Below are 26,616 nucleotides of genomic sequence, written 5' to 3'. Positions count from 1 at the left end.
CAAGCCGGCCGCACTTCCGGGTCGCCCTCCGAGGCCTACTCCCACCAGCGTCATCGTTGGTGACGTCACGGCGCCTCCACCACTCCAGCTGGAGCAGCCTCTCTCATTCATTCCCCCAGCCGGGGGTCAGGTCATATCACCCCCTGTGCCTGCTCCCTCAGACGCAGATATGTCACGCGCAATATCTGCCTTCTTCTCCTCCCTGTCTCGCAGGCCTCCACTCTCACCCCGTGCACACACATCCTTCATCCCCACATCCCTTTCCTCTACCCTTCCTTCTAACTATCCTGTTCCGGCTGGCATCGCAGCCCAGGAGCCCCATCCTGCAGCACAACAGGCTCCTCCAGCGGGTATTTCACTGCCTTCCACTCTCTTTCCGACGTGTCTCTCCTTACCCCTCCCCTACCCCCCACCCCCTCCCTTCCCCAACACCCTAATGTTTTTTCCTCTGCTGCCGTCTACACTCTAGCCACAGCCACACCACCAGCTCCGCCAGCCTCTGCCATTCACCGCCCCTCACCTGTCTCGCACTCACTGCGCCAGCAAATACTGTCCAGTAATTATGTAGACCTAGCCCAGCTCGTTCAGCCATCTTTTTTCGACAGTAGTCAACCCAGGGAACTGCAGACTGTCCTCGGTCCAGTTCTATTGAAGCAGTCACTGCCAACCAGGTCCAAAGACTTGACTCCTGTCAAGTTTGCTCTAGCTTTCTCTCTTTTTCGCTACGTCATCTGCTCTGCTTTTCCTCACCGTCGATCAGAGCTGGTTCCTCTATCAGGGCGGCAGGATGGTGTGCAATAATTTCAATCAATGGGATTGCAACTCGTCCGGCTGCCGTCTCCTGCACGTCTGCTCCTTCTGCGGGGGTGCTCATGCCAGGACCACCTGCCCCCACAATCCCACCAACACAGTAGCATGACTAGAACGTCACCTCGGCACGCCCATAAAGGTACGTGCACTCGCTGCTGCGCTCAGTGACCACCCTGATAAGCAGTTTGTCGATTTTCATCTCTGGCTTCACTCACCTCGGCATGGAGGTGCTTCCTAATTCTTCCCACACATGTCACAATCTTCAATCCGCTCTCACTGAGCCCGACACTGTTGACACATTACTAGCAAAAGAGGTCACTGAGGGATTTATGATAGGCCCTTTCGATCATCCTCCTTTCTCCGTATTCCGTATCAGTCCCATCGGTGTCGCCACACGCAAATACTCAGGGAAAAAGAGGCTGATCATTGACCTGTCGTCCCCACACGACTCCGACATCCCGAGCATCAACAGCCTTATTCCTAGCCCAGATTTCTCCATGCAGTACGCCACCATTGACCACGCCATGGCACTGATTCTTCTGGCGGGACACGGAGCATGGCTGTCTAAGGCTGATATCACTAGCACATTCAAGGTCTTGCCCATTCACCCCGACTTCTGGTGTTATTTTGGTGTCTGCTGGAAGGGGGCTTACTACTTCTCCGTGCGTCTCACTTTCGGCTGCAAGAGCAGTCCCAAAATCTTTGACCCTTTTCCGAGGCTCTATGCTGGATCCTCTCCAACAATTACAGGCTCCCCTACGTCCTTCAACTCCTTGACGATTTTCTTGTTGTGACTCCCCCGTCCTCACCTCCTCGCCAAGGTCTCACTACACTTACGTCTGCATTTTCCGACCTCGGTGTCCCTCTGTCCGAAGAAAAAACTTCAGGACCTGGCACATCCATCAAGTTTCTGGGCATCACTCTGGACTCAATGTCATTCCAGGCTTCACTGCCCTTGGAGAAAGTGCAGCGCATCTCGCTGCTCTTGTCTAATTATCTTCTGACAGACAGGTGCACCAAACGCCAGCTGCTCGCTCTCCTCGGGCACCTCAATTACGCCATCCGCATAATTCCACAGGCAAAATCTTTTCTTTCTCAACTGCTGACCAAAGCTGCATCCATTCCCTCTCTCCACGACCACGTGGTTCTGGACGACACTTGTAAAACAGAAATGCGCATGTGGCAGCAATTTCTGTCATCCTGGAACGGCATCTCATTCTTCTATGATGACTTCATCACCCATCCCGAGAACATTCAACTCTACACGGACGCAGCTCCCTCTGTAGGTTTTGGCGGGTATTACGGGAGGAGGTGATTTGCTGCCGCTTGGCCCTCCGAGTTCGAGTCCCTCGACGCAGAATCACGCTCTCCCTCGTCTGCTCTGTACGAGCTGTACCCCGTGATCATCGCCACTCTAATCTGGGGGCACAAATGGTCAAAAAAATGCATCAATATTCACTCTGACAACACAGCAGTAGTAGATATAATCAATAAAGGCCGTTCCCGTTCCCCAGCCATCATGCCATTCACCCGCAGACTCACTCTCATCTCCGCTCAGCATCAATTCATCCTCCGCGCGTCTCACATTCCCGGTCACCACAACGCCATCGCTGACTCACTCTCCCGCTTCTCTTTCCAGAAATTCAGATGCTTGGCTCCAGACTCGGATGTCCATCCCACACCAATCCCACCGTTTTCAGCGACTATATTCAGCTAAATCCTCATCTGGCAAATCTCACTCACATCTCCCAAGAAACCATCCTTAACAGTTTAGCACCAAGCACGCTATCTGCTTACCTCACCGGCTGGAATTCTTTCAAGAATTACCACGCCACTTATCATCTACCGTTTCCCTCTCTGGACGCCATGTCCATGTGCAACTTCATCACACACTGTCATACCGTAACAAAGATCCGGGCCTCCAGCATACAAACATATCTAGCTGGTATCAATTTATTCCATAAATTATCCACCGGCCTCCCTTGTCAATCAATCTCGCACGCTCACGTCACCATGCTAATCAAAGGCTTACGAAAGCACGAACCAGCGCTTACAGCGTCATCCCAGTCTATCCGACATAACCACCCACACTTCAGACACGCTCATATTCACGCTCCGCAGGAGTAAAACTGATCAGTTAGGAGCAACCTTTCCCATCTACATCTTCCGCCTCAACTCCTTTCTCAGCTCGCACGAGCCACTGACCAGATACATCCACACTCGGTATTCCGCCCGCGCTTCACCACAAGATCCCCTCTTCCTCACCGAAACAGGGAGGATGGCCACCCGTTTCTGGTTCCAGAAACACTTCCATAACATCCTCCGTCTCTCCAGAATTTCATCTGATCATTACTCTTGCCATTCGTTCCGCATCGGCGTCGCCTCCTCAGCCGCCAGATCAGGTAGGCTATTTCAGACCAAGTCATTCAGGTCCTCGGGCGCTGGTCTTCACAAGCATATCAAACCTACATCCACAATAACCTCAACGATCTCCGTCTAGCGCACGACAGATTAAGCCTCACTTAATCAGACTCTTTTGGAGGCTTCCTAACAGCACGGGCTCATCAGAACTCGAGACGGAACCCCCACACTGAGTCTCTCCGCCCACATCTACACCTCACCCAGTCCGACCCTCCGATGACGTCATCTCCATCCCATTCATTCACCTGCACTCTGCAATCTGCACTCCCCCATTCATCACCACCCCATTCATAACCATTCTCTGACAATCACATCCTTATTAAATCTTTAAACTTCATATCGTTGTGGTGTGGTCCTTGCTAGTGAACGTACACTTAAACCTGACATTGATATTTTTTGGGAGGGTCTGTAATAAGCTTTGTTGCTGCCCCCATCCATCACAGTATATTGCTTAGCTATGAAGCTTCTCCAAACTGAGGGCTTGCAGACTGACATCTCCTTAATGTAATATAGCGTCTATGGATAAGTACTCATACAACCCCAATTAAAAAAGCCCAAACTATCCCTTAAGGTTTAAGGCAGACCAGTAAGGTACAACATCACTGTAAGTACTTACTAAGCTCAGCTGGTTTGAAGCAAAACATTACATCTCCCTATAATATCAACCAAAGTGTTTTAGTAGCCTAAACTACATAATGCTCAAAATATCTAATAAATGCAATAAAAAGAAATTCTGAATTGAGAAAATTAAAATGATTCTCATTATAGTAAAAACCACTGGTGTTCCCCTTGGGAAACAGTGCATCCAGTTCAGATTTAATTGAAAACAAGTTAAAACAATTAAAACAAGTTACTGGAAATTTGGTTGCAAAAGGATTACAGAGCAGAATATGATGGAAGAGAACAAAATGTTAAGAAAACCATACAAGTACATTTTAATAGGTAAATAATCTTCTTGGCAGAAGATTCATATGTTCTTAATTCATTTTCTAATCAATATTTTAATATCAATCCAAAGAATCAGGAAGGTTTCAGCCATTTTGTAACCAGAATATATCATATGAGATTGAACACTAACAATTTATTACAAGATGGACATCAGATCTTTTGTTCTTTTTTGCAAATCTGCAATAAAGCCAACTTGGACACAAATCAGACACAGAGATTCAACCGTGACAAACCATCATCTATTTTACCCCTGTCCAGACACTGTGGGTTTTGTTTATTGATAATGAATGCCAAAAAAATTATAGGAATTAAGCTTAATTTCAAGATAAATCATCAATCCAAAGAATACAAATTTTATTCATGTGGTTATGAGAAATGAGGTATTCATTCTTCTACATTTACAAATATTTTATGTCATGTACGCTGGTTCTATAAAGGTTTGTATTCAGAATGAAAGATCGCCATTCTGTCCTTGGCAGCAATGTAGGAAACACAAAGTGCAAACAGTGGGGTTAAATATATTACACCACAGGCTCTGAGCAGTGTCCATAATGTTGTTTTCTCTTGGTCAGAGGCCTGTGTGCCTTCAGAGATGAAAGGTCTCTGCTTGTGTAATCCAGTCTGGGTGGGTTTTCCTCCACTTCCTTTTCTGATGTAGCATCACTTTGGCTACATTCACACTCAGTACATTTACATGACATTTAAGAAAATCGATTTATTGTGTCAGTCCGAATAAAACCAGACTTTTAAAATACATGTAAATATGTTAGTCCAACTCAAATCACGCTAAATCGAATTTCTCAAAGTCGGACAAACACACCCGGAAATCAAATAGCAATGCGTAACAGAAGAAGAAGCCAGTAACAACATGGCAAATTCTACACTCAAAGCTGTGCTGTGTCAGCTGACAGAGTTAAATATTTTAAAATACATAGATGGGAGGAAAACGTCAAATGGCGATTGTTTGGTCTGACATAGTAGGTAAACCAGAAACAGGTCCAATACTAACAAGATGAAAGGGGCATGTTGCCACCTATTGTAGGGGAGTCGGACATACTTCAGTCAATAAATCAATTCCTCTCCTGCACATGTATACTGGGACAAGGACGGTGGTCCAATTAAATGGCCTTGTTGAGCTATAACTGTAGCTCCACTTAACTGTGCATGTAAAGGTACTGACTGTAGGCTTCATGCTAAGTTTGAAATTACTGCTCATATTAGATCTTGGATGATTATTCATATCTTTCCTTGATGTAACCTTTATCTGATACCTAGCCCCCCACATGCGATGAAGCTAATTAGGAAGATGCATCATCTATTGAAGTTTTATCATGATAACACCCACCTTAGGTTAATCAATGTAGTCTTTAACTTTCCATCATCACTCCAAGTTTTATCAAACTCAGACCAGTGTAGTCTGAGATCCTGCTTGATGCGGATCCCATTCAGTCCATGGTTGGCTGATTTTCACGTAAGTTGTGGGGAACATCTAGTGCAGATAATGTTTTTCCCTTCATGAGCCCCTATTTCCTTAAGTGCTGATCAGCATTCTCACAGCTGGTCTTTACATGCAATATAAAACACTAGTGTAATGTGGCAGATGTTTGAAACAACTTAGATTAGGCTGTAACCACAGACTCTTTTAACTTAAAACTATGGTGTACTGGGTTTTATTTTTATTGCTCTTACTGTTAGTTATCAGCTAATATAACATTGTGCTCACCAAGCATTACTGGCATCTGGGAACATGGCAACATTGCTAAAAGTAGGTCCATTGTTCAAGAAAAAGCAAGACAATCACACATGTTAAGGGTCCACTGGTCAAAAGAATCAAAAGGGTTTTTAATAAACATGAATCCAAGTTATGCATATTGTTTTAACAGGATAAAGTGGTTTTGGGTCAGTGTGCCGGGTGCCATAATCCTTGGGTGCTGTCGTAACTCTCTCTCTGATGTGCTGTCTCTCGGAGCTTGATAAAATGAATGATTAATAAATGATTTGTTAGGGGCGTCGGTGGCTTAGTGGTAGAGCAGGTGCCCCATGTACAAGGCTGTTGCCACAGCGGCCCGGGTTCGAGTCCAGCCTGTGGCCCCTTGCTGCATGTCTCTCCCTCTCTCTCTCTCCCCCCTTCACACGTCACTGTCCTGTCAATTAAAGGCAAAAAATGCCCTAAAAAATATCTTAAATAAATACATGATTTGTTATTTAAAGCCTAATTTTATATGAGTAATATTCATATCGGTTTAAATGAACAACTGGATTGTTTGATTTTGTGTAAAAAGAATTAAAGGCCTGTCACATATAGACACCTGCCCCAAATATAGCCCTGTTGAGTTCAGTGATTTAAAGGGGAACTAACGTTTTTTTCAACCTGGGCCCTATTTTCTGATCTACTTTTGTCTGAATGAGTGATAGGATGTTCAATATTTGACATTTCTCCAGTACGAAGCTAGGGCTGACCTGCCTGCAGTCTGTGAGCACGTGCTATATTAAATAATAGGGCACTCAGACAGCATCAAACAACGTCAAAATACGTCCATTAAAAGTGCATTTTTTCCACAGAGATAGGCTCGGATTGTTAGTATAGTTATCTGACAACATAACAGAAAGGAGATATGAACATCTGTGTTTACCTTTAGCTGGATTCGGACAAGTTCCTCTGCCTATTGCAATTTTAGTATATACGCTACCGAAGTAACACTGCTCCCTCCAACTGATCAAAGTAGTAGCAGACCAGCAGCTCCTGTGTTCAGCTAAAATTACTGTCTCTGTCAATGGAGTCTGGTGGCTTTGATGAGAGCATAGATGAGGAACTGAAGCAGTTACTGGCTTCCCTGTCAGAACTGGCTGTCTGACAGTAAAAGTTGCATAGAAAATATTCTCGATATAGAGTACACATAATACTGATTTTTTTGTTTTTAGGTAGGACTTTTTTCAGGTGGCTTAAAAACATATTTTTGCTGACCTCTCCACAGCAGGTCACTGATTAGCTTTTGTGTCAGACTCCAGCCTGCTTCTCCAAACTGGGGGCGTGCCGACCAACATCTCCTGTATATAATATACTGTCTATGGATAAGTACCCCATTCAACCCCACTTAAAAAAAACAAACTATCCCTTAAAGTAAGACGTAGGAAAACTCAGGCTAATCTTGAAAATTTCTAATACTGGGACTTGCCCTTTATGGCACTGTGTAATGTAACTGTTTCAACAGCTGTATAAATCTGACAGTTATCATATTTACTATTGAAATAACGTGGTTTAGTTAAAGGTCATACACTCAACTGCATCCTCTATTATTAAAACAAACAAACAAACCAAAAAAATACGTATACACACCTCCTCACTGTGTATATGACACAACCTAGTACTTTCAAGGGATAAACTTGCCAAACTATTTCCCAGAGCAAATCCTGGCTGTCTGAGGTGTAACCACAGCCCAGCCTCAATTGGACACGTTTTGGGCATGTAAATCTCTCTCAACAACTACCGGGGACCAATATTCAAAGTTTATCGTATATTTGTAAAAGCACCATAACACCTGATTTTCACATTGCCATCTTTGGTATCTCATCCCCAGATTGCAAGGTCATAACTCATAGGCGAATGCTATAGCTTTTGCTTCACTGGTGGCTGGCAGACTTTGTTTTTATTTATGGAAACAAATAAAGCCCCATCACTCTTACAGTGGTTAAAGGAGATGCTCTCTCTTCTGCCTTTAGAAAAACTTTGATGTATTGAAAGCCTGTAAGAATGCCTTCTTAACCTGAGGCCTGTACTACAAAGCCAGTTCAACTTACCCAGGATATGTTTTCATTATCTGGCTTAACTAACCCTAACATTGGCCATCTGGATAACTGGTTATCAACTACTTTAGTTAACTCGTGGTTCTCCTATTCAGCCACAAGCTTGTTCATGTGAAAGAGGTGGGGGTGTTAATTTTGAGAGACATCATTAGAATAAAGGAGGCTACCTCATATCATATGAGATGAAACATATCATACAATATCAGGCACTGCGAGACAGTAAAATGCCAGTGGTGTGGGATGTAAACGATACTCTATAATCTTATAATGGAAAATGTAGAAACACTGAAAATACTATCCAAAAATTCACTGTTGGCTGAGACTTAAATTACGTGTAGGTATCACAAGGCTATGTAACATTATTAAAGAGTCTTTTCTGCTATTTAGTTGGATGACAATGAAACATAAGTGTTTTATGTACATATTCAAAGTAATGTTAGACTGTTTCTGCTAAAAAAAGTTGAGTGGAAAAGTAGCTTAGTTAATGACTGATGAGGTCTATCTGACCCAAATGTTGCATTTGTAATAACAGGAGCCAATTAACAGGTTTCCCAGTTCTCACCACACAGGTGTCGCATTTTATTTTGAGCTGCAATGATGGAATCAGAGTGTAAAATAGCAACACTATTACTGAAAATAAACTGCATAAGTTAGAATTCTGCTAAAATCATGTGTTTAGTTTTGTAAATGATCTCTACGTTTGTTAGAAGCTCTGTTTTAAAACCAGTGGAAATAGAGCTCTGAAACAATGATCGATGAATGATTCTACTAGCCTATATCAATATATAGACTACACTTTTTTACCTGTCACTCCAGACATTTGTCCATGTTGGGGTATTTTTTCTTCAGTGATCTGATTGGTCAGAGGTCGGGATGTTGACAGGTTGTGTGTGATCAGACACTCTGAAGTTAACCTGCTCTGGAGCAGATGAATTTCTCAGCATAAGTTGCCATAGTGATCTATCCCAGTAAAACGAGAATCAGCTTTGAAATACTGAAAACCCAGCGTTAACCCTGAAGTTACCTCGCTAACTTCAAATCCTGCTTCGTAGTACAGGACTCGGGAGTCCTTCCATAGGCTTTATTGAAAATTTTCGCTTCTATGAATGTATCATTTATCTAGTTGTAACCACAGGATCTGGACAGATGTATGTGCATACAGTTAAACTGTATTCAAAAACGGAGGCACAAATTAGCCCACCTAGTGAGGCAAGCGCCCCATGTACAAAGGCTTTGTCCTTGACGCAGCAGCTGTGGGTTCAATGCCAACCGGTGGCCCCTTTCTGCATGCTCTCCTCTTTACCTGCTTCATGCTAACAACTGTCCTATCAAATAAAAAACAAACAAACAAACAAACAAAAAACTGTATTCAAAAATATTACCTGCAATTGAAATGAGATGTCCCTTTCTGTTTTTTCCTATGTTTTAGTTTTTTGCTTTATTTTGTTTTTCTTATTGTATTTTATTTTTCTCTCTTGAGCCTTGGAGGGAGGGGGCCGGGGGGTAGGGGTCCATATTTACATACATTTTGTAATTTGCATTGTTGTGTCATGTTAACTTGTTTTTTAATTACCTGAAATGAAAAAAAAGAAAAAAAAAATCCACATGCCTTTACAGTTTACTTGAATGTATTGTCATTTCATAATCAATAGATTTTTGACATTCATGTAACAAACTCAAGCACTCCAACCCATAGTGACTCTGTAGTTTGGATAAAGCACTTTAATAGCAGATGAGTATTAGAAAGAGGACATGATGCTTTATGACAACAGTTAGTGTGTTACTCACAGGAGCAAAACTGATCTGACACAGATTAAACTTAAAATTTGATATGTTCCTCTTCAAAAGCTCTCTTCTCTGTGATGCTATTCATTGGACACTACACTCTGAAGATTTCAAAATAAAATCCCTTCCTTAATGCAATTAAATAAATATCTAACACAGGTTAATGTAAGCAGCTGACCCAGGCATCTTACTAGATTCAGATTAACCACTAAATAATCAATCACTCAAACCACATTGATAACGATTTCATACATTTCTAATCTGAGGTCAGTGGACAAACCCCATTTTCCCATCCTCATGCATGCCTGAAGAGTGATACACCATGGCTTGTACACAAACAAATATATCTGGTATACGTCCAGTATATGCTCACATACATCCTGCAGTATGTGGGTTGGTGAGCTGATCGATTTACAGTCCAGGAATCATCAAGCAAAGCTGTTGGACTTCAGCTTGAGTGGAGCATTTACTGTATTCAACAATGCTTTCAAACAACAAATATATAAAGAGTTAAATCTCTATCTGAGAAGATCTAACACAGCTTGAGTATTGAGTTTTAAATCAAGCAAGACCCCACTTGTTATGCTTAAATGCTGCTGCAGGTCTGTGAAAATAAACAAAGTGGGCATGGGCTTTCTTTCTGGTAACAAAATCATGATTTCTCTCAGCTGTGCCGCGTGATGGGTTTAATGAGACTTTCCAGAAGTCAAAAATAGCTTATAAAAATAATTTCATTTGCTGTTTGATGTGAGTGCATGTCACTCTGGCAATCTGGCATGTTTGACACCTTTGCACACCCTGAAACCCTAAAACTGTACTGTGTGTTTTGTGCAGGGACCCTCCTTATCCCCTCCATCTGTGATTCACTGCCATAATGTGGCCCCTGTCCAGCCCTGGCTCTCCTACCTGTGCTGATTTATGAGATGCTTGCATAAGATGTGAGACTGCATATCTACTACTACTACCAAACCAGTCTTTCTTAACTTCTCTGATAGAAAATATCATAAAGGAAAATTGAAAACAAAAGTGTAAGGTGCTCTTTGACAGATTTTGAAAAAAACAAACAAAAAAAAACCCCCAAACAAAACAGAACAGAGCTGGAGTAGTTTCTTATCCCTATCTTTGGCCTTGACATGCGTGAACGTTAAGTGTGGACAAGCCTGCAGTTTCTTCACTGTCCTTGAGTAATGGCAGGATTGTCAATATGAACTGACTTGACAATGTAACAGTCACTCAGAGAGAAAACTCAAAATGATGGAGAGACAGCAAGCGAGAAAGGGGCGAGCAGAAAAAAGATGGTACGTAAAGATTGATCAAATCATGGAAACAAAACAGGTAAGGTGGGATAAGCCAAGATTAACAGAGTAGAGGAAGGCGCACATAAAACAGTCAGAACCATAAAAACCAAGGGGAAGGTCTGCATGAGAATTTGTAATTAGTAAGCAACTATTTTGCCAGGGTGTATGAAAGCGTCAACATGGGTGGGAGAGGATGCAGAAACCACATGAAAGGCGAGGAGCATCAACACAAGCCATGCAAACGTAGCTCCTCATCCTCTTCTGCAAGGTGTCAGTCAAACATTCGGACCACATTGCATACAAAAAGCTTTAGATGCTGCCTCAACATCGTGAAAATGTTCCTGCATGGAGCGCCTCTCTGTGTTATAACAGGCAGATGGCATGGCGTTTTACAGGTGGAAAGTGGGGTTATCATGGTGGTGCATATATAGATATTTTAAATGAATTGGTTTTTATTTTCTGCTTCCTCCCAGACAGGACGGATGCTTACTGAGATGCTTTTTTTTGTGTCTAAAAAAGGCGAGCCTTCTTCTTCAGTTCATTCTTTTTCCAGAGGGCCAGGCGGTCAAACTGCTCCAGGGTCATGCCAAACACCTGCTGGAAGTCCTCAGGAGATAGGTGTCTCTGACAAAGCAAAACACAGCAGAAAAAAATATACCTAATTAGTGGAAAGACCTTTATTGTACGCAAAGATCAATTTTAAGAAACTGTCCTCATTAGTCATGTTTGTTGATAAAGATGTAGAGTGTTTATACCACTATGAAAAGTCTTTAGGGTGGAATATTGGTCTAACCTTGTGCACTGCCTTCTACTAACAGACAACTTCAAAAACACTGCCACAGGGTCTTTGGCCTAATGAAGGGTATGCCAGATCAGAAAAAATGCTCACATTAGTCATTGTGAATGTATTGCCAAGCAGCTATATTGTTATTTAGACATGAAAACTTGTTGAATTAAAAACTAGAATTAGCGTCCTGCGGTTGTATGCCTCCGCGCACCAGTCAAGTTGCAGTTAGTTAACACCCATGTCTGTGAAAACATGGATGCTTCACACACATCTTCCCCCTGCAAGCACAGAAGATCTGTACAATCAGCACAATTTAAAGGTCGACACCCAAGGTTAGTGTCACCGATTCAGTATCTGACCAAATATTTCCCTTTCTGTTACTGAGATATGACATTCAATAATGGCCAGAAAACTGTTTTACACAGAACATTATGATGTCACAGTGAAAGTGACCTTTGACCTTATAGATATACATTTTTTTTCTCAATTTTTTGAGTTAGGCCAAAAACATGTTTTGTGAGGTCACAGTGACCTTAACCTTTGATCTTCAACCACCAAATTCTAATCAGTTTATTCTTCAGTCCAAGTGGACGTTTGTATCAAATTTGAAGAAATTCCCTCAAGGTTTTTTTGAGATATTGCATTGACGAAAATGACATGGATGCAAGGTCACAGTGATCTTACTCATTGACCACCAAAATCTAATCACTTTATTGTTGAGTACCAGTGAACGTTTGTGCCGAATTTGAAAAAAAAAAAAAATCCCTCAAGGTATTCTTGACATATTGCACTCACAAGAATGAGACCAATGAGGTCACATTGACCTTGACCTTTGACCTCCAAAATCTTATCAATTCATCAATGAATCCAAGTAGATGTTTGTGCTAAATTTGAAGAAATTCCCTCAAGTTGTTCTTGAGATATGAGATTCAAGAAAATGATGGTGAAATCATGGTGAACTTGACCTTTGTGCCTTGAGGACCAAAATCTAATCAGGTCATCATTGAGTCAAAGTGAATGTTTGTGCAAAATTTAAAGAACTTCCCTCAAGGCATCCTTGAGATATCACTTTCATGAGAATGAGGCAGACAAGGTCACAGTGACCTTGACCTTTGACCACCAAAAACAAATCAGTTCATTGTTAAGTCAAAGTAGAGATTTATGCCACATCTGAAGAAATTCTTGAAATATCCTGTTCACAAGAATGGGACATCCATATGTGCGGACATACATAATGCCTCCAGCCATGAATATTGCTGGCAAAGAAGCATAAAAAAAATCAGGAGCTTTCCCTGAATCCTGTGGCTAAAAGTGCATCATGTCAATTACAGCACAGTAATTGACCTGATTCGATTACCTTCTGTGCAATTTTATTTTTGTGATAAAACCATTGGACCATTGTGTTTATTTGTTACATGCATAGTTTCACAGTAGCATTAGTACAAGAGTCTTTAAGTCAGTGAAATAACTAAGAGTCAGTTACACAGCAATGTCTATATAAAGATTGCAAACTTTAGCTAATATTAGCCACTGTTAACTACTGGCTATGTCAGACCATGTGGAGGGAAAGTGTGCTGATTGTTTTTCAAAAGTTAGATAAAATTACTTTTAGGCCATGGAATTTATTATTTTTGAAGGGCCACAGGATGGCTATGGATATGTACTGTATATGCTAGTATGAGTAGTATGAACTAAGACAATTAGGCTGACTGCATAACCTAAAACCTAGTATGGAGAGAAATATTCTTATCTTTTTTTCAGACAGCGCACAAATTTACCCTGCAATCAAATCCAAGTAATGGTATATTTCATGCTTGTTGTGTCTTTTATACTGGTTGCTGTGGTTATTTTATATTGCATGGTTTTACATCCATCCATCCATCCATTTTCTAACCACTTATCCTCTTGAGGGGCACGGGGGGGCTGGAGCCTATCCCAGCTGACATTGGGCGAGAGGCAGGGTACACCCTGGACAGGTCGCCAGACTATCGCAGGGCTGACATGTAGAGACAGACAACCATTCACGCTCACATTCACACCTACAGACAATTTACAAGTCACCAATTAACCTAGTCCCCAATCTGCATGTCTTTGGACTGTGGGAGGAACCACGCTGACAGGGGGAGAACGTGCAAACTCCACACAGAAGGCCTCCCACACCCGGGATCAAACCAGGAGCCCTCTTGCTGTGAGGCAACAGTCCTAACCACCACACCACCGTGCCGCCCCATGGTTTTACATATTGTTTTAAATGATTTATTCCAGTGTTTTATTTGCATGATTTTATTATGAAATTGCATTTGCTTGTTTTAGCAGTTCACCCCAGGACCTGATTACCTCTGTATCAAGGTTGAACACACCAAACTGTATGCCTCAGAAGTTCTTCCAAACCAAACTGCTGCTCATCATGCTTCAGTCTTTCAGGTATGTGGCAGGTTTTATGACTTTACTGATCAGGGTGTGGCCAGACATGCAACATGCTGAGTCAACCCAGTCTTAGGTGGATTTTTTTTATACTTCTGCGTCAAATCAACACCGTACCTACGCCGTAGCCTGACATATACAGTACCTCCCCAGAAATGTAACTATGTGTCATGGCGACACAGACCACCTATTTTTGTAAGCTGGAAACTATTTCCTGCAGTGGAAACAAAGCTTTTATTTACTTTAATTTAATAATAATTACGCTTGTGCTAATCTAATCTAATTAAAGCAGCTGTGCGGAACTTTTCGTTTTCGTTGATTATAGCGCCCCTTTGGTCGAAGCGGTATGACACCCACAGCCTGGTGTCGTAAAATTCCAACTGCAGCCAACAATTACAGCATGCATTTGTTTTGGAGAGCGAGAGGATTAACTAACGTCAGGTCAGTCCAAGTAATTAGTGGAAACGGCAAAATTACTCAGTAAATTCTCCTGTCGTGTTTCTGTTCTGATCTAATCTAATCTGTTGTGTATTTTGAGCTACTAAGGCTACCGTAGTAGTGTGAGCCTCAAGTTATTCTAGGTAATGTAGTAACCATTGTTGTGCTACTGGAAACAATGAGAAGCAGCTGTGTACGTTTGGTGTAAGGAGGAATAAACAGTTAACAAGTCATCTGCTGAGTCTGCATTATTATGTGAAAAGAATACTCCAGCGATTTGGGAGTTATGCCCTTTCTCTATCATTTTCATATTGAGACAACATGATGGATATCTTGGCGCTTGTAGGGAGTCAGTACATCTTGCACAGAGGGATACACCGGTGAGCAACAGCTGCAGCTGGCTCTGGGACAGGTACGCTAGGTCACTCGGTAAAAGCAAACAGAGAGACGACACGGACGATATTACTCACCCGACTGGAAGCTGTCCATCAGCTCCTGCAGGCCTGGGCGTTTTTTCCAGTTCATCTTAGGAACATGAAAAAAAGTTTCAATCATGCCAGGATTAGTGATTGCTACAAAGTTTTCACTCCTTGTGATGCACTCTCTGCAGCGGTTTTCCTCCTGATGATATAGCTCCCCAACGATGGTAGCACCGAATCCCATTCTGTGCAGCAAAATGGGAGCGGAGGATTCAGCCTCTCTTCTCGCCCGCTCAGCATCCAACACATGGGAGTTCCTCATCTGTGTACTCCGGCTCAAACAGGTATGGCTCTGGATCTGTGTCCGCTACAAGAAACTCTTCAAAATCGCGTTCAAAGTCGTCCATTGCAGCTACTATAGTCCAGAGATATTGCTAGGCTAAATAAACAGCTGAGTTTTGTCTACAAGCTACGTCTGTGCCTGCTTACCGGTTTGTCCCTCCGCGGATCACAGTGCAGGACGTACTGACCCCCTATAAGCGCAATGCTAACCGCTGAGACCCAGCCACTGGATGTACAGACACAAAAAAGATATCGATCATGTTGTCTCAACATGAAAATGATAGAGAAAGGGCATAACTCCCAAATCGTTGGAGTATTCTTTTATGTGAAGATACACAGTGAAGACATAACATAATCCTAACACAGCAAAGCTGTTACTCGCTGCAAAAGCTAACGCTACTAACGTTAGGTCAGTCCAAGTAATTAGTGGAAACATGCTAACATGCTAACGTTACACACAAATTAGTAGTAAAGTAAGACCTGTTCATAAATGTTCTGGTGTAGCTCTGAATTTCTTATAAACTGAGGACAACTGTCTGCTGTATATTTGTGTTCATGGTCACAGTCACAGATAATTTTAGATGATGCTCCTTCGTTATCCACCATGACATCAAAAGTACAACCAAGTCCTCATAGATACATCTCTGGTAAAACTGTTAGGTGTTATGTGTTCAGCAATGCCCGTTGCGTACTGCTTACTCGAAGAACACTGTAAACATGGCTCCTTCTTCTTCTGTGGTTTAATCGCTGTGGGCTGCTGCGGGTGAGCAGAATCACTTCCGCCTCGGGTGCCGTATTCTGGTTTGCTGACTTCCGCTGTGTGTCCCACCCGAGCAAGGCTACGCTAAATAGCCATATAGAGAAAGGCTTTTTTGTCGCTGTTGGGTTCAAATAAATACGCGGATCTTCAAGGGGGGGTGATACGAACTAGGGGCAGTTTTATTAATGGTAAAAAGTTCCGCACAGCTGCTTTAACTTAACTTTACAGCACTTCACAGAAACCTCCACTGCCGACTAATGTTTTGAGGGTGTAACTGCAGAGCGACATACACACAAAAACACACAAGTATAAATGCTCAAAACAGCATAGGCCACGTGTGTAGGCTATCGCGTAGGGTCTGCCACACAAGTATAAATCCCCCTTTACACCAAAGTCGTCAAATACCAGCGCTTGTTCGATGAATTCTGGCATCAGACAGTGAAGAAAAACGCTGTCCTTTCATATTGGAATGATACAGTGACAGTCGCCGTAACTGTTTAACGGCGCCTGGCAGCCTCAGGGGGAAACACAACAGGACAACAACAACTTTCACCCAGGAGGCTGGTATTCACTTCTTTTATGAATGTAAAGCCAAACCCTGTTCTTTTTTTCTAAACCTAACCACGTGTGTGTGTTGGCTAAACTTAACCATGTGTGTTTGTTGTTGGAGGAAACAAACATCAATTTGCAATGTTGTACCAAAGTAGTGCATTTATTACAAGAGACTGTATGCAAACTGTACATTTCCTGTGAAAACAGAAGTGTATTTTGAAAACAGACAATGCATGAAACAGGCTGAAGTTGACACGGTGTCAGTGACCAACACATCCAGGGTACCACGTCATATGTCAATGTGGAAAGTCCATGACCAAAAGTCATTATGTGTCAAGGTCTGAGTGAGAACGTGTTGACTGAGTTTAAACCCAAAGACAGAACTTGAACAGCCAACCTGTTCTCATCCCAGCTCATCAAATATTGCCACTTTGTCAGTGGACCTACATGTAAAATATGACAGGCTAGGTACAATCCTGCATCAGTTTTGGACATTCAGAGATGTGTGTCAATTTACACTTGTTACATGCAATGTGTCACTTCAAAATACGCTTCCCCTTTCACAGGAAATGTACAGTTTCTGCTCGATACATGCATACAGTCTTTATTAAAGTAAATGTACATTGTTAAAACACTGTTTTTAGATTTATCTCCTTAAGTTTAGGCCACAAAAGGCCATGGTTAGGTTTAGAAAAATGATTTGGCTTAAAACGAGTATGGCTGTTACTAACAGCGTTTCACATCACCTGACATACATCATGTGACATTACATCATGTGACATGTGTCACTAGCATAGCATGCTAAACATACTAGCACACTATGTTATTAAAATAACTCCATCGGCTTTTGGTTTCACATGAGGAACCAACAGTGGGTAACTTGGTGAGACCATCCTGATGAGGTGAGCTCAACATTCTGTTTCACTCTCTGTATCAGTCTGGACGCTGTGCAGCTCCAAACATTTCAGTGGGCGGGAGTAATTGCTTTGACTGACAAACTCCTTCAGCCAATCAGTGTTACAAAAGAACGCAAAAACATCTTTTCCTCTGAGAAACTCCGGCCAGTGCATAAGCTTGTTCTTGTTTAATTGCTGTTATTGATTCTACTTCTGCAATAACTTCAGTTATTGTTGTGTTTATTCTGCTAACGTTAGAGTTAGCGCTTGTTGCTTTGGGAGCCACCATTACTGTACTGAAAGCTGTGACCTGCATTTTACATCATCAACTACAACAAAGTCCCTGATTGGTTGCTTTCATTGTTAACCATGGTGCGGATCCCTGGGCCCTATTTCAGAAAGCAGGCTCAACAAACTCTGAGCCTAATCCCGATCTCTGAGTTGACTTAGCCGGAGCTGAGAAACTCTGCGTTTTTGGTTTCAGAACAGGGGTCCGTTTCACAAAGCAGGTTTAGTGAAAACTCAGAGTCTGTTAACCCTGAAATGAGGGAAACTCTGAGTTTTCCGTTTCAAAAAGGGAGGTAACTCAAACCAGAGAAAGAGGGGTAACTCTAGCCTGTTTCAGAGAGAGGTAACTTAAGCTCTCGGTCAGTTACCGTAGTAACAGACTCTATGAACCTAACCTGGTCGGGACCAGCTCTTTCTCAATGAACCTCGAGTTTCTCTCTGTCTCCGCCCTCTTTCAGAGCCACACACTCCATTTGATTTCCTCATTCATTCAGTCAGCAGGAGAGTTTTGGCGTAGCCTCGTTCTGCCGTCTGTCATTTAAAAAAATAATTAAAAAGTCAGTATATTAGAAGTCCATTAGGCACAGTAGGTGGCGACTTTTTTCACTAACATGGCATGTCCTTTTGATAACGATCCCATGGATGAAGGTGCAGCATTACTGCGCAGAGAATTAAATATTCGTCGGGAGATTGTTATCAGACTGCGCATAGATGTTCTAGCATTTCCAGACAATTATCTTTTTGAGAGGTACCGTTTCACGTCACAGTTCATCATCTACATACACAACCTAATCCGTCCTTACATTTGCAACATTACCAATCGTAGTCATGCTCTCACATCCCAGCAGATATTGTGTGCTGCGTTCTTTGCAAATTGAAGTTTTTTGTACAATGTCGGAGATGCTGAGCACTTGAGTAAGGCAACTATATGCAGGGCGGTCAGAAAAGTGTGCTCGTTTTATGGGCGTCTGCCTTCTTTCTGTTGGCTGAGTAGAAGTCTGTGTTAGTTTAAATAGGCTTAATTATTTACACAGAACATGATATAGATGAGAAGACAGTTATGTGTGTGAAAACAGCATTATGTTGGGGATAAAACAATTGCACAGTCAAACAGCCACTTAATATTTACTTTACAATGTAAAACATGATCGAAATGAGGTACCCCCATGAGATTATGCCGAGGTCTTACCTGTTTGAACAATGTTTTTATATTTCATCCTAAACTGCTGCCAAGTGCGCTTCTCCCCCGTGGGATTGCACCTAAATGAAATAAATTAATAGGCTACCATTCAAGCAGTTTTCCCCTGTAATATTATTGTGATTGCAAAGGACTACATTTAAACTTATGCATTGACCCGAGCAGCAATATTGTCCCACACCGTCTCCCTCTCTTTTGCAGCTGCAGTGGTGTTGCACTTCTTTTTGAAAACATGTGCAAACTCGCCGTATGAGCGCATTAAGATTTCTAATTCTAGTGGGGTGAAAAACGCAGCCCTCCTCTTCCCAAATCGGGGCTCCATTGATGCTGGCTTTTTATAGTTGTGGTGTATGCGCTTAACTCCAGGTGAAACCACTCCGAGTTGATTAAACTGATTCAAATCAGCTGTTTTCAGAGCTTCCTATCTCAGAGTAGATCAACCCAGAGTTCAGGATTAGACTCAGAGTTTGTTGAACCTGCTTTGTGAAACGGACCCCAGCTGATCAGAATCAGTTCAATCAACTCTGAGTATGTTCAGCCTGAGGGAAGCACGTTTACAGTGAGCACCAAAAGACATCATCTGTGGAGTACAGATAACCTGATTTTCAGTAGCAGAAAGTGGAGTTAAAAGCAGAGCCACTTATTCCATTGGAGATTTTGCCCCATAATATTCTTCTTTGATAATCCTTCCTGCCCAGGGAAAACCACAAAACGGGCACAATTCTGTTCAGAGCCAGAGTCACTTTTCTTATGGCCGGACATACTGTTGCCTTGCTGATGTGTTCAGTGTCTCTGATGTTATAAAGAACACTGCCACTGCTGAAGAATCAAAGGGCAATACATAAAATTTGCTCTGATAATAATGTAAATCCAGGATGTGAATATTTGTTATATCTGTGTGGAACAGATTGTTAAGATAAAGAGTGCGAGGTGAAATTGCATCTTTCATATAGACACTCCTCTGGGGAGAAATCCAAACGGGGTTTAATCACCATGTCCTAATGCAACAACCTCTGAATAAACTGTGCCTCAACATCCACGACTTTATTCACAAAAGGATACACCATGTTTCTCCTTCCTGCAACACGCTCAACAGGCGGTCACCCTTTGGCTTAGATGAAGCAAACCTGCGAGCCAGCAGGTTTGCTTTACAAAGTATGTTGCCATAGTTACTGACTCAGGGTTATGCTGAACTGGCTTTGTGAAACGGAAAACTTAGAGTTTCCCTCATCTCAAGCTTAAAATACTTAGAGTTTTCACTAATCCTGCTTTCTGAAATAGGGCCCTGGTTGGCCCTGATTGGATTGCTGGAAAGTGCAGAGAGCAAAACAGAATGTTGAGCTTATGTCATCAGGATGGTCTTACCAGGCTAAACAGCAGGCTCCCGGGTGAGAGTCTGGACTTAGATTGACCCATCCACCTCCCCTCCTGCCCACCCCACATGGACTTTCTTGCTCTTTATACTACAGTTGTTGCCCGCTGTGTCAGAAACTGCCACTGCCCAGTGCATATTATAATGCTGTGAAGGGTGCCTCTGTGTGACAGTTTCTGACACCGAGTTCGACTGACAAAACTGTAATATTTGGTCGTCTGCAATAGTAGTGCTTTGGTGTCCCAAGTGATCTTTTGTGCCCGATGTAGCCTTTTGGAGCATCCATATTGTCAGTTATATAGCTTATAGGACAAATCACTGAATGATGATCAGTCATTTGAATGTTATCATCAAAGTTTACAGACATGTTACATGAGGAATGTCTTTGAACCAGCAATTTGGGCAACACAAGCACTTTAGAATTTAAATGGGGCTATAATAATGTGAAACTTCATTTGAGACTATGTTACTGAATAAAGTGTTTCCTGATTTTAACTGAAGAAACTTATTGAAAATTCAGATTCTCTAAATGGGTGGTGTAAGAGTAACAGCTGCAGAAAATTACTTATTACAGGACATTAAATTCAATTGTACTTCATTTTCTATTTCAAGACATGAACCTTGGTGTGAAGACCAAGTCCTCACACCAAGGTATTGGATGGGACCGAGGATAGTGCTCTGTGTAGGCCTAACTGGGGACCAAACCTAAACTGATGCCACAGATTTGAAAGAACACTATCAGTGTACTGTGACATTAGGATTTCAATTAAATCAAACTTAAGGTTTCAAACAAACTGGGTTGTATAAGGTGTTGTCCAACCAAATCTAAAGCCAAAAGTGTTCAGATGTGTTCCAAATGGCTACACTCAAGGTGGGAGCAAAAACTATAAAAATGAGAGGCATCATAAAATATGTTGGTGCCACTACACACTTCCTATTGTCTAAAGCCACAATCACACAGAAAGTGTTTTAACAGCTGCAGGTGTCTTTTTGTAATTGTTTTTAATGAGAGTGAAAGTTTTTGTAATTGTTTTAATGAGAATAAAGCTTTTGCTCGGCGTTTTTGTGCTGCTACGTGCCTCGCATTTCTGTGCTCTAGGCACCTGACACTTTTGCCAGAGCACTCTGAACTCCTCCAGCTGAAAAAACTTCAACTCAACCCACATTATCTATGCTTTTTTCCCCATTGTCCAATCAGACGGCCTTCTGTGGTGGTCACGATAAATTTACAGTTGGTAAACAATAGAGGAGAAACTGGTGCTGCTCAGTTGCTCAGCAGGACAACTCCTTGTAGTTAGTATTAATTTTTGTTATGTTAGGCCCGACGGTAGGCAGCAGGTTCTCAAACTGACCCCGAGTCATCCTAAAATGCGCCTGGAAACAGCTATCGTGGAGGCAAAGCTCCTGATCCCCCCTCTTTTTTAGGGTCTCATATACCCAAACAGATCTGTGTTTCCCTGTGCCCGACAAACTATTTGCTGACAGCCTCTCATTCTCAGCCAGAGCTATAGCAAGTACCCTCTGCCTGACAATTTTGGAAACTAGACACTAATTACTGTCAAATAAATATATACATGGTAGATTGAATACATGTGAAGGCTAGGGTAAGGAGGTGGTGGGGTGGTTGCCTGGCATTCGATAAAAAAAAAAAAAAAACAGTGTGGTGTGCCTAAGAAAGCAAGGTGAGCCTTGAGGACACAGTAACTAGCACTCTCTAGCCTTCTTCTAAAACACACTGCTACCTACTGACAGCAGAATATTTTCTAGCTCATTTTCTTTTTGTGCTGAACTTGAGTACCATCAGTGTTTCTTCCTTTGATACACTTTTATTAATTACCACTTGAAAATATAATATTGTCACGGTGGAGCAGCGGTTAGCATTGTTGCCTCACAACAAGTGGGTTCCTAGTTCGAACCAGTGGTGGGGGGGTTCGAACTGTGTCAGTGTGGGTTTTCTCCGGGTAATCTGGCTTCCTCCCACAATCCACAAACATGCAGGTTAATTGGTGACTCTAAATTGCCCGTAGGTGTGAATGTGTCAGCCCTGCAAAAGTCTGGCAACCTGTCCAGAGTGTACCCCACCTCTTGCCCAATGTCAGCTGGGATAGGCTCCAGCCCCCCTGTGAACCCCACCAGGATAAGCAGTTATGGAAATGAATGAATGAATGAATAAATGAAAATATCAAATCTAAGCTGAACTAATATGAAATCACAGCTGAATCTAACTACTGAATCAGCACTGAATTGTAATGTATATCACAAAAGAAACTCTGGCAAAAATTCAGTCAGGAAGACAATACTTTTCATGCTCAAGCAGTACATTTTCTTTCCAACTCCGCCATTAAAACCTCACACGCATGCCTACTCACTATCTCTAGGTGCCATTGTCTGGGGCTGTCAATTGAGTCATCAGCGGTTCTTCAGCTGATTCACAATTAACCAATAGCACAGCGACACACCTTCTCTCTTAGCCTATCGTCTTACTACTTCTCATTTGAAATATGGTTCTGTCTCTGCTGTGGTTCTTTCTTTCTTTCTTTCTTTCTTTCTTTGTAGTTCTGCAGTCATGCGCACCCTCCACCTCCCCATCACCATCTAGGCTTTACAGATTCATCCTTCTCATCCACCTCAACAGTCAGCAGCCTCAAACTCATCAGCCACCACCACCAGGGTCTGGACTCCATGGGGTGATACATCTTGCTGTCGCTCAGATGTCCCTTGATCACAAAATATCTCCCTCTGGTATCCAAGCACCAAAGACTTCTGTCAAATCTAAATCAGCACAAATCATCTGTTAATCTGTACACTCACTCTGTGTAAAATATTAGCTTACTTCATTATTCTGTCTCTGCTGATATAAATGTATCTGTATGTTTCTTTATGTATTTAGATATTCATCATATCATCTGAGGAGAGATTCACACAGAGGCTGTAGCATGATTTTCAAAATAAAGAGGTCCACACATCCCATGACACATGACATTCTTTTACCAGCCACACGATAAGTCTGTAACATGTTCATTTTTTCATGTTAATTTATTCATTTAACTGGTCTATTCAATTTTCTGACAACTTTATCCTCCAACATGATATTCTAAATGCAATTTCAAAGATTTCACCACACTGTCAGAAATATAATTCTGGTTGAGAAACACTGTTTTTTTCTCTAAGAAAAGCCTAAGTTAAAGATATTGAGTCCTACAACATAATTTGTGCCGAAGTGTAGAATGTAAACTTAACATGACATAGGTGTAACTGCTAGCAATGAATACCCAGCCTGTGGAAAGATATCAAACCTTAGTAGTTTCTACTATTCTAGTTTCTACTATAACCAGCAGGCCCAATAGTGGGGCAGCTATTTAGATTCAGTCTTGAGATGAAAACATTTATTAGTTTTAGTCAGTAATTTTTATGCTTCATAGTTTTAGTCGACAAAAATTCAACGTTTTAGTCAACCTTCAGTCATTATGTTTTCTATGTTTTTTAATCTTTAAACTAATCCAGTTGAGGCTAATTCATATAACAGAAATTAGAATCAAGGTGACAATTTCTTCACACTTGCAAATTGTCATTTCTGCAGCAGTTTTGACAAGTTTAAGGGAGGATTTTTGATTTATACTTACTGATCATTATTTGAAAAGCTCAACATATCTCTATTTATGTTCTCAAATAACTGATCTAAGACAACTAGGATTTGTACCAAGCTTCATTGTATACTCTGACTTATACATCTCACTGTTAAGAAACAGAAAAAAAATTGATTAAAGCCTGAATTCTTTCTTAATCTGCAACATGTTAGTTTGAAGGTTTGAACACGTCCTCTCACAGACTTGGTGATTAAAACTAGACTTTCATCTCTGTCAGAGAAAACTGATCAGACTTCAGACTGTTTACTTACAGTACAGCTACACTCACAGACAACAAAGCCTCCTAGCTGCCTGTCAAACAGCATCAAACATAAACCTTCCCCAGTCTGGACTCTGGAGTCCTGCAAGGATCAGCTGTGAAGTCAGGCAGCCAGTTGCAAAACATCCTGGCACTGACTATTGACTGAGTTTGCCAGCCTGTTGCTCATGCGAAGTTGTGAAGAAGTTCACAATTTACCAGCAGTAATAATATTGCCACATTTATAAAACTGGAGATTACACTTCTCTGAGCCTTTTATCCTGTGTGGCTTAGCCGTCTGACCCAAAATACACCATTCTGATTGTCAGTCAGTTCAACATTTCTCTGACTTTTTAATGACTTGTGGTTAGAGGGGAAAAACAACAGAGCAGGAACAACAAGATGCGAGCTTACCTCCAGTCTGGTGCGATCCACTTCTCTGGGAAGCTTCACTTTCACTCTATGCGTCACTGCCAGGAGTTCATAAGGGTAGATCTGGCACACAACAAGTAAGCATTGTGGGAGATTTGTTATGCAATACATTTATAATCCAATGTTTAAACAAAGCTGCCAAGCATATTATTTGTAAAGTATTAACAAATTAAGGAAATCTTACCTTGTATTCTGAAAGGGAGGAAAAGAGAGAAAAACAGAGAATGAATCTGGTGGAATAGCAGACCCATAATAAAAAAATTACCAAAACAGAGCCTGAAAATAAATGACACCTTGCGGACTCAAATCTCCTCAGAAATATTGGTTTCACGGGGTCAAAAGCATAAGTATTACACACACACACACACACACACACACACACACACACACACACACACACACACACCGAGTTACGGGGTTGGCATCCTGTCATCCTGTGTTGGCTGTTTGCCTCAGAAACAGCCAACACTGTACACACACACACTTGTAAACATATGCCAATAATTGTGCAGCTGGAAAAATGACATCACCTCTCTCCATTGTTACCTCCAGTACTGTAACTAATCTGGAGCCAGAGCTGCTAGGCTCTGCAATATATTCAGGGATTGTAAACTACCCTTAGATCAGTGATTAAGGGATTGATGACGTGAACATTTTCACATTTTATGGTTTAGGAATTCAGCTGATAATTTTATCCGGAGGGAAGGCTTCTCTTTTGGGGATTGAGCCTGTGACCTATGGCAACAAGATAGGTGTGAAGTTATTTTGGGGTTCAAGCTACCAGATGGAAAAGCCCCATTCATTTTCTGCATAGATGACACTCGCTGACTGACATATGAGCACTTCCGAGATTTGGAAGGACATGAAACCCTCACGGTTGAATCATCAGAACAAAGGATAAGAAACTGTCAAAATACCTGGTTCTTTGAGTGAACTAGAATTACCGCCCTGCAGTTGTATGCCTCCACGCACCAGTCAAGTTTCTCTTACAATTAACATCCATGTCTGTCAAAACATGGATGCTTCACACACACATCTTCCCCCTGACAGCACAGAAGATCTATACAATCAACATAGTTTCAAGGTGGACACCAAAGATTAGTGTCACCAATTTAGTATCTGACCAAATGTCTCCCTTTCTGTTCCCGAGGTATGACATTGAATAATGGCCAGAAAACTGTTTTTTGCTGAACATTATGTCAAAATGAAGTTGACCTTTGACCTTTTGGATATTAACTGTCATCACGACATTTGTGTGAAGTTTTGTCATAATTAGCATATAAATTCTTGAGTTGTGGCCAAAAACATTGAGATCTCACCTTTGACCACAAAATTCGAATCAGTTAATTCTTTAGCCCAAGTGATCATTTGTGCCAAATTTCAAGAAATTCCCTCAAGACCAAAAAAAAACCAAAAACAAAAACAGGCATCAGATGAGACTTTTCTGGCTGACTGCAGTCAGCTTCCCATCCTGCTGATATCAGGGGCTTTTTGACTTTAGCCTGTTCTCCAGCAGTGAAACACATGATCAGATGGATTACGGTTCAGTGACTGACATATAACTGTTTAAGCATCCTCCAAGGTATGTTTACTGTCCCAAAAAAGCTACAAGACCGACACAGTTAGCCACAACGTTATTGTGAACACCCACAGTCTCAAAGCTTGAAGAAAGACAATAACATCAGAGATTGTCTCATTTCAAATCCAGAGTGCTGGAGTAGAGCCAAAAGGATAAAGTCTTACCATCCAAATATCTG

The 26,616-nt window shown here is 41.8% G+C and overlaps 1 protein-coding gene and 1 pseudogene across 1 annotated transcript in view; one reads left to right on the top strand and one right to left on the bottom strand.

Annotated features, from left to right (window-relative positions):
* Positions 1-456: 456 nt before the first annotated feature.
* On the top strand, positions 457-4,693 carry LOC125884084 (uncharacterized; annotated as a pseudogene).
* A 4,994-nt stretch (positions 4,694-9,687) lies between these two features.
* ablim2 (actin binding LIM protein family, member 2) overlaps positions 9,688-26,616 on the bottom strand; it is a 247,952-nt gene continuing 231,023 nt past the window's right edge. Inside the window, exons 22-24 of the mRNA XM_049568831.1 lie at positions 25,044-25,051; positions 24,842-24,922; positions 9,688-11,690 (exon numbers count right to left, since the gene is read on the bottom strand). Coding sequence (XP_049424788.1) covers positions 11,577-11,690; positions 24,842-24,922; positions 25,044-25,051 — 203 coding nt within the window. The 3' untranslated portion in view covers positions 9,688-11,576. The remainder of the gene's footprint in view (positions 11,691-24,841; positions 24,923-25,043; positions 25,052-26,616) is intronic.

Source organism: Epinephelus fuscoguttatus, linkage group LG23, assembly GCF_011397635.1.
Source record: "Epinephelus fuscoguttatus linkage group LG23, E.fuscoguttatus.final_Chr_v1".
Lineage (NCBI taxonomy): Eukaryota > Metazoa > Chordata > Actinopteri > Perciformes > Serranidae > Epinephelus > Epinephelus fuscoguttatus.
This window is presented reverse-complemented; position numbering and strand designations above follow the sequence as displayed.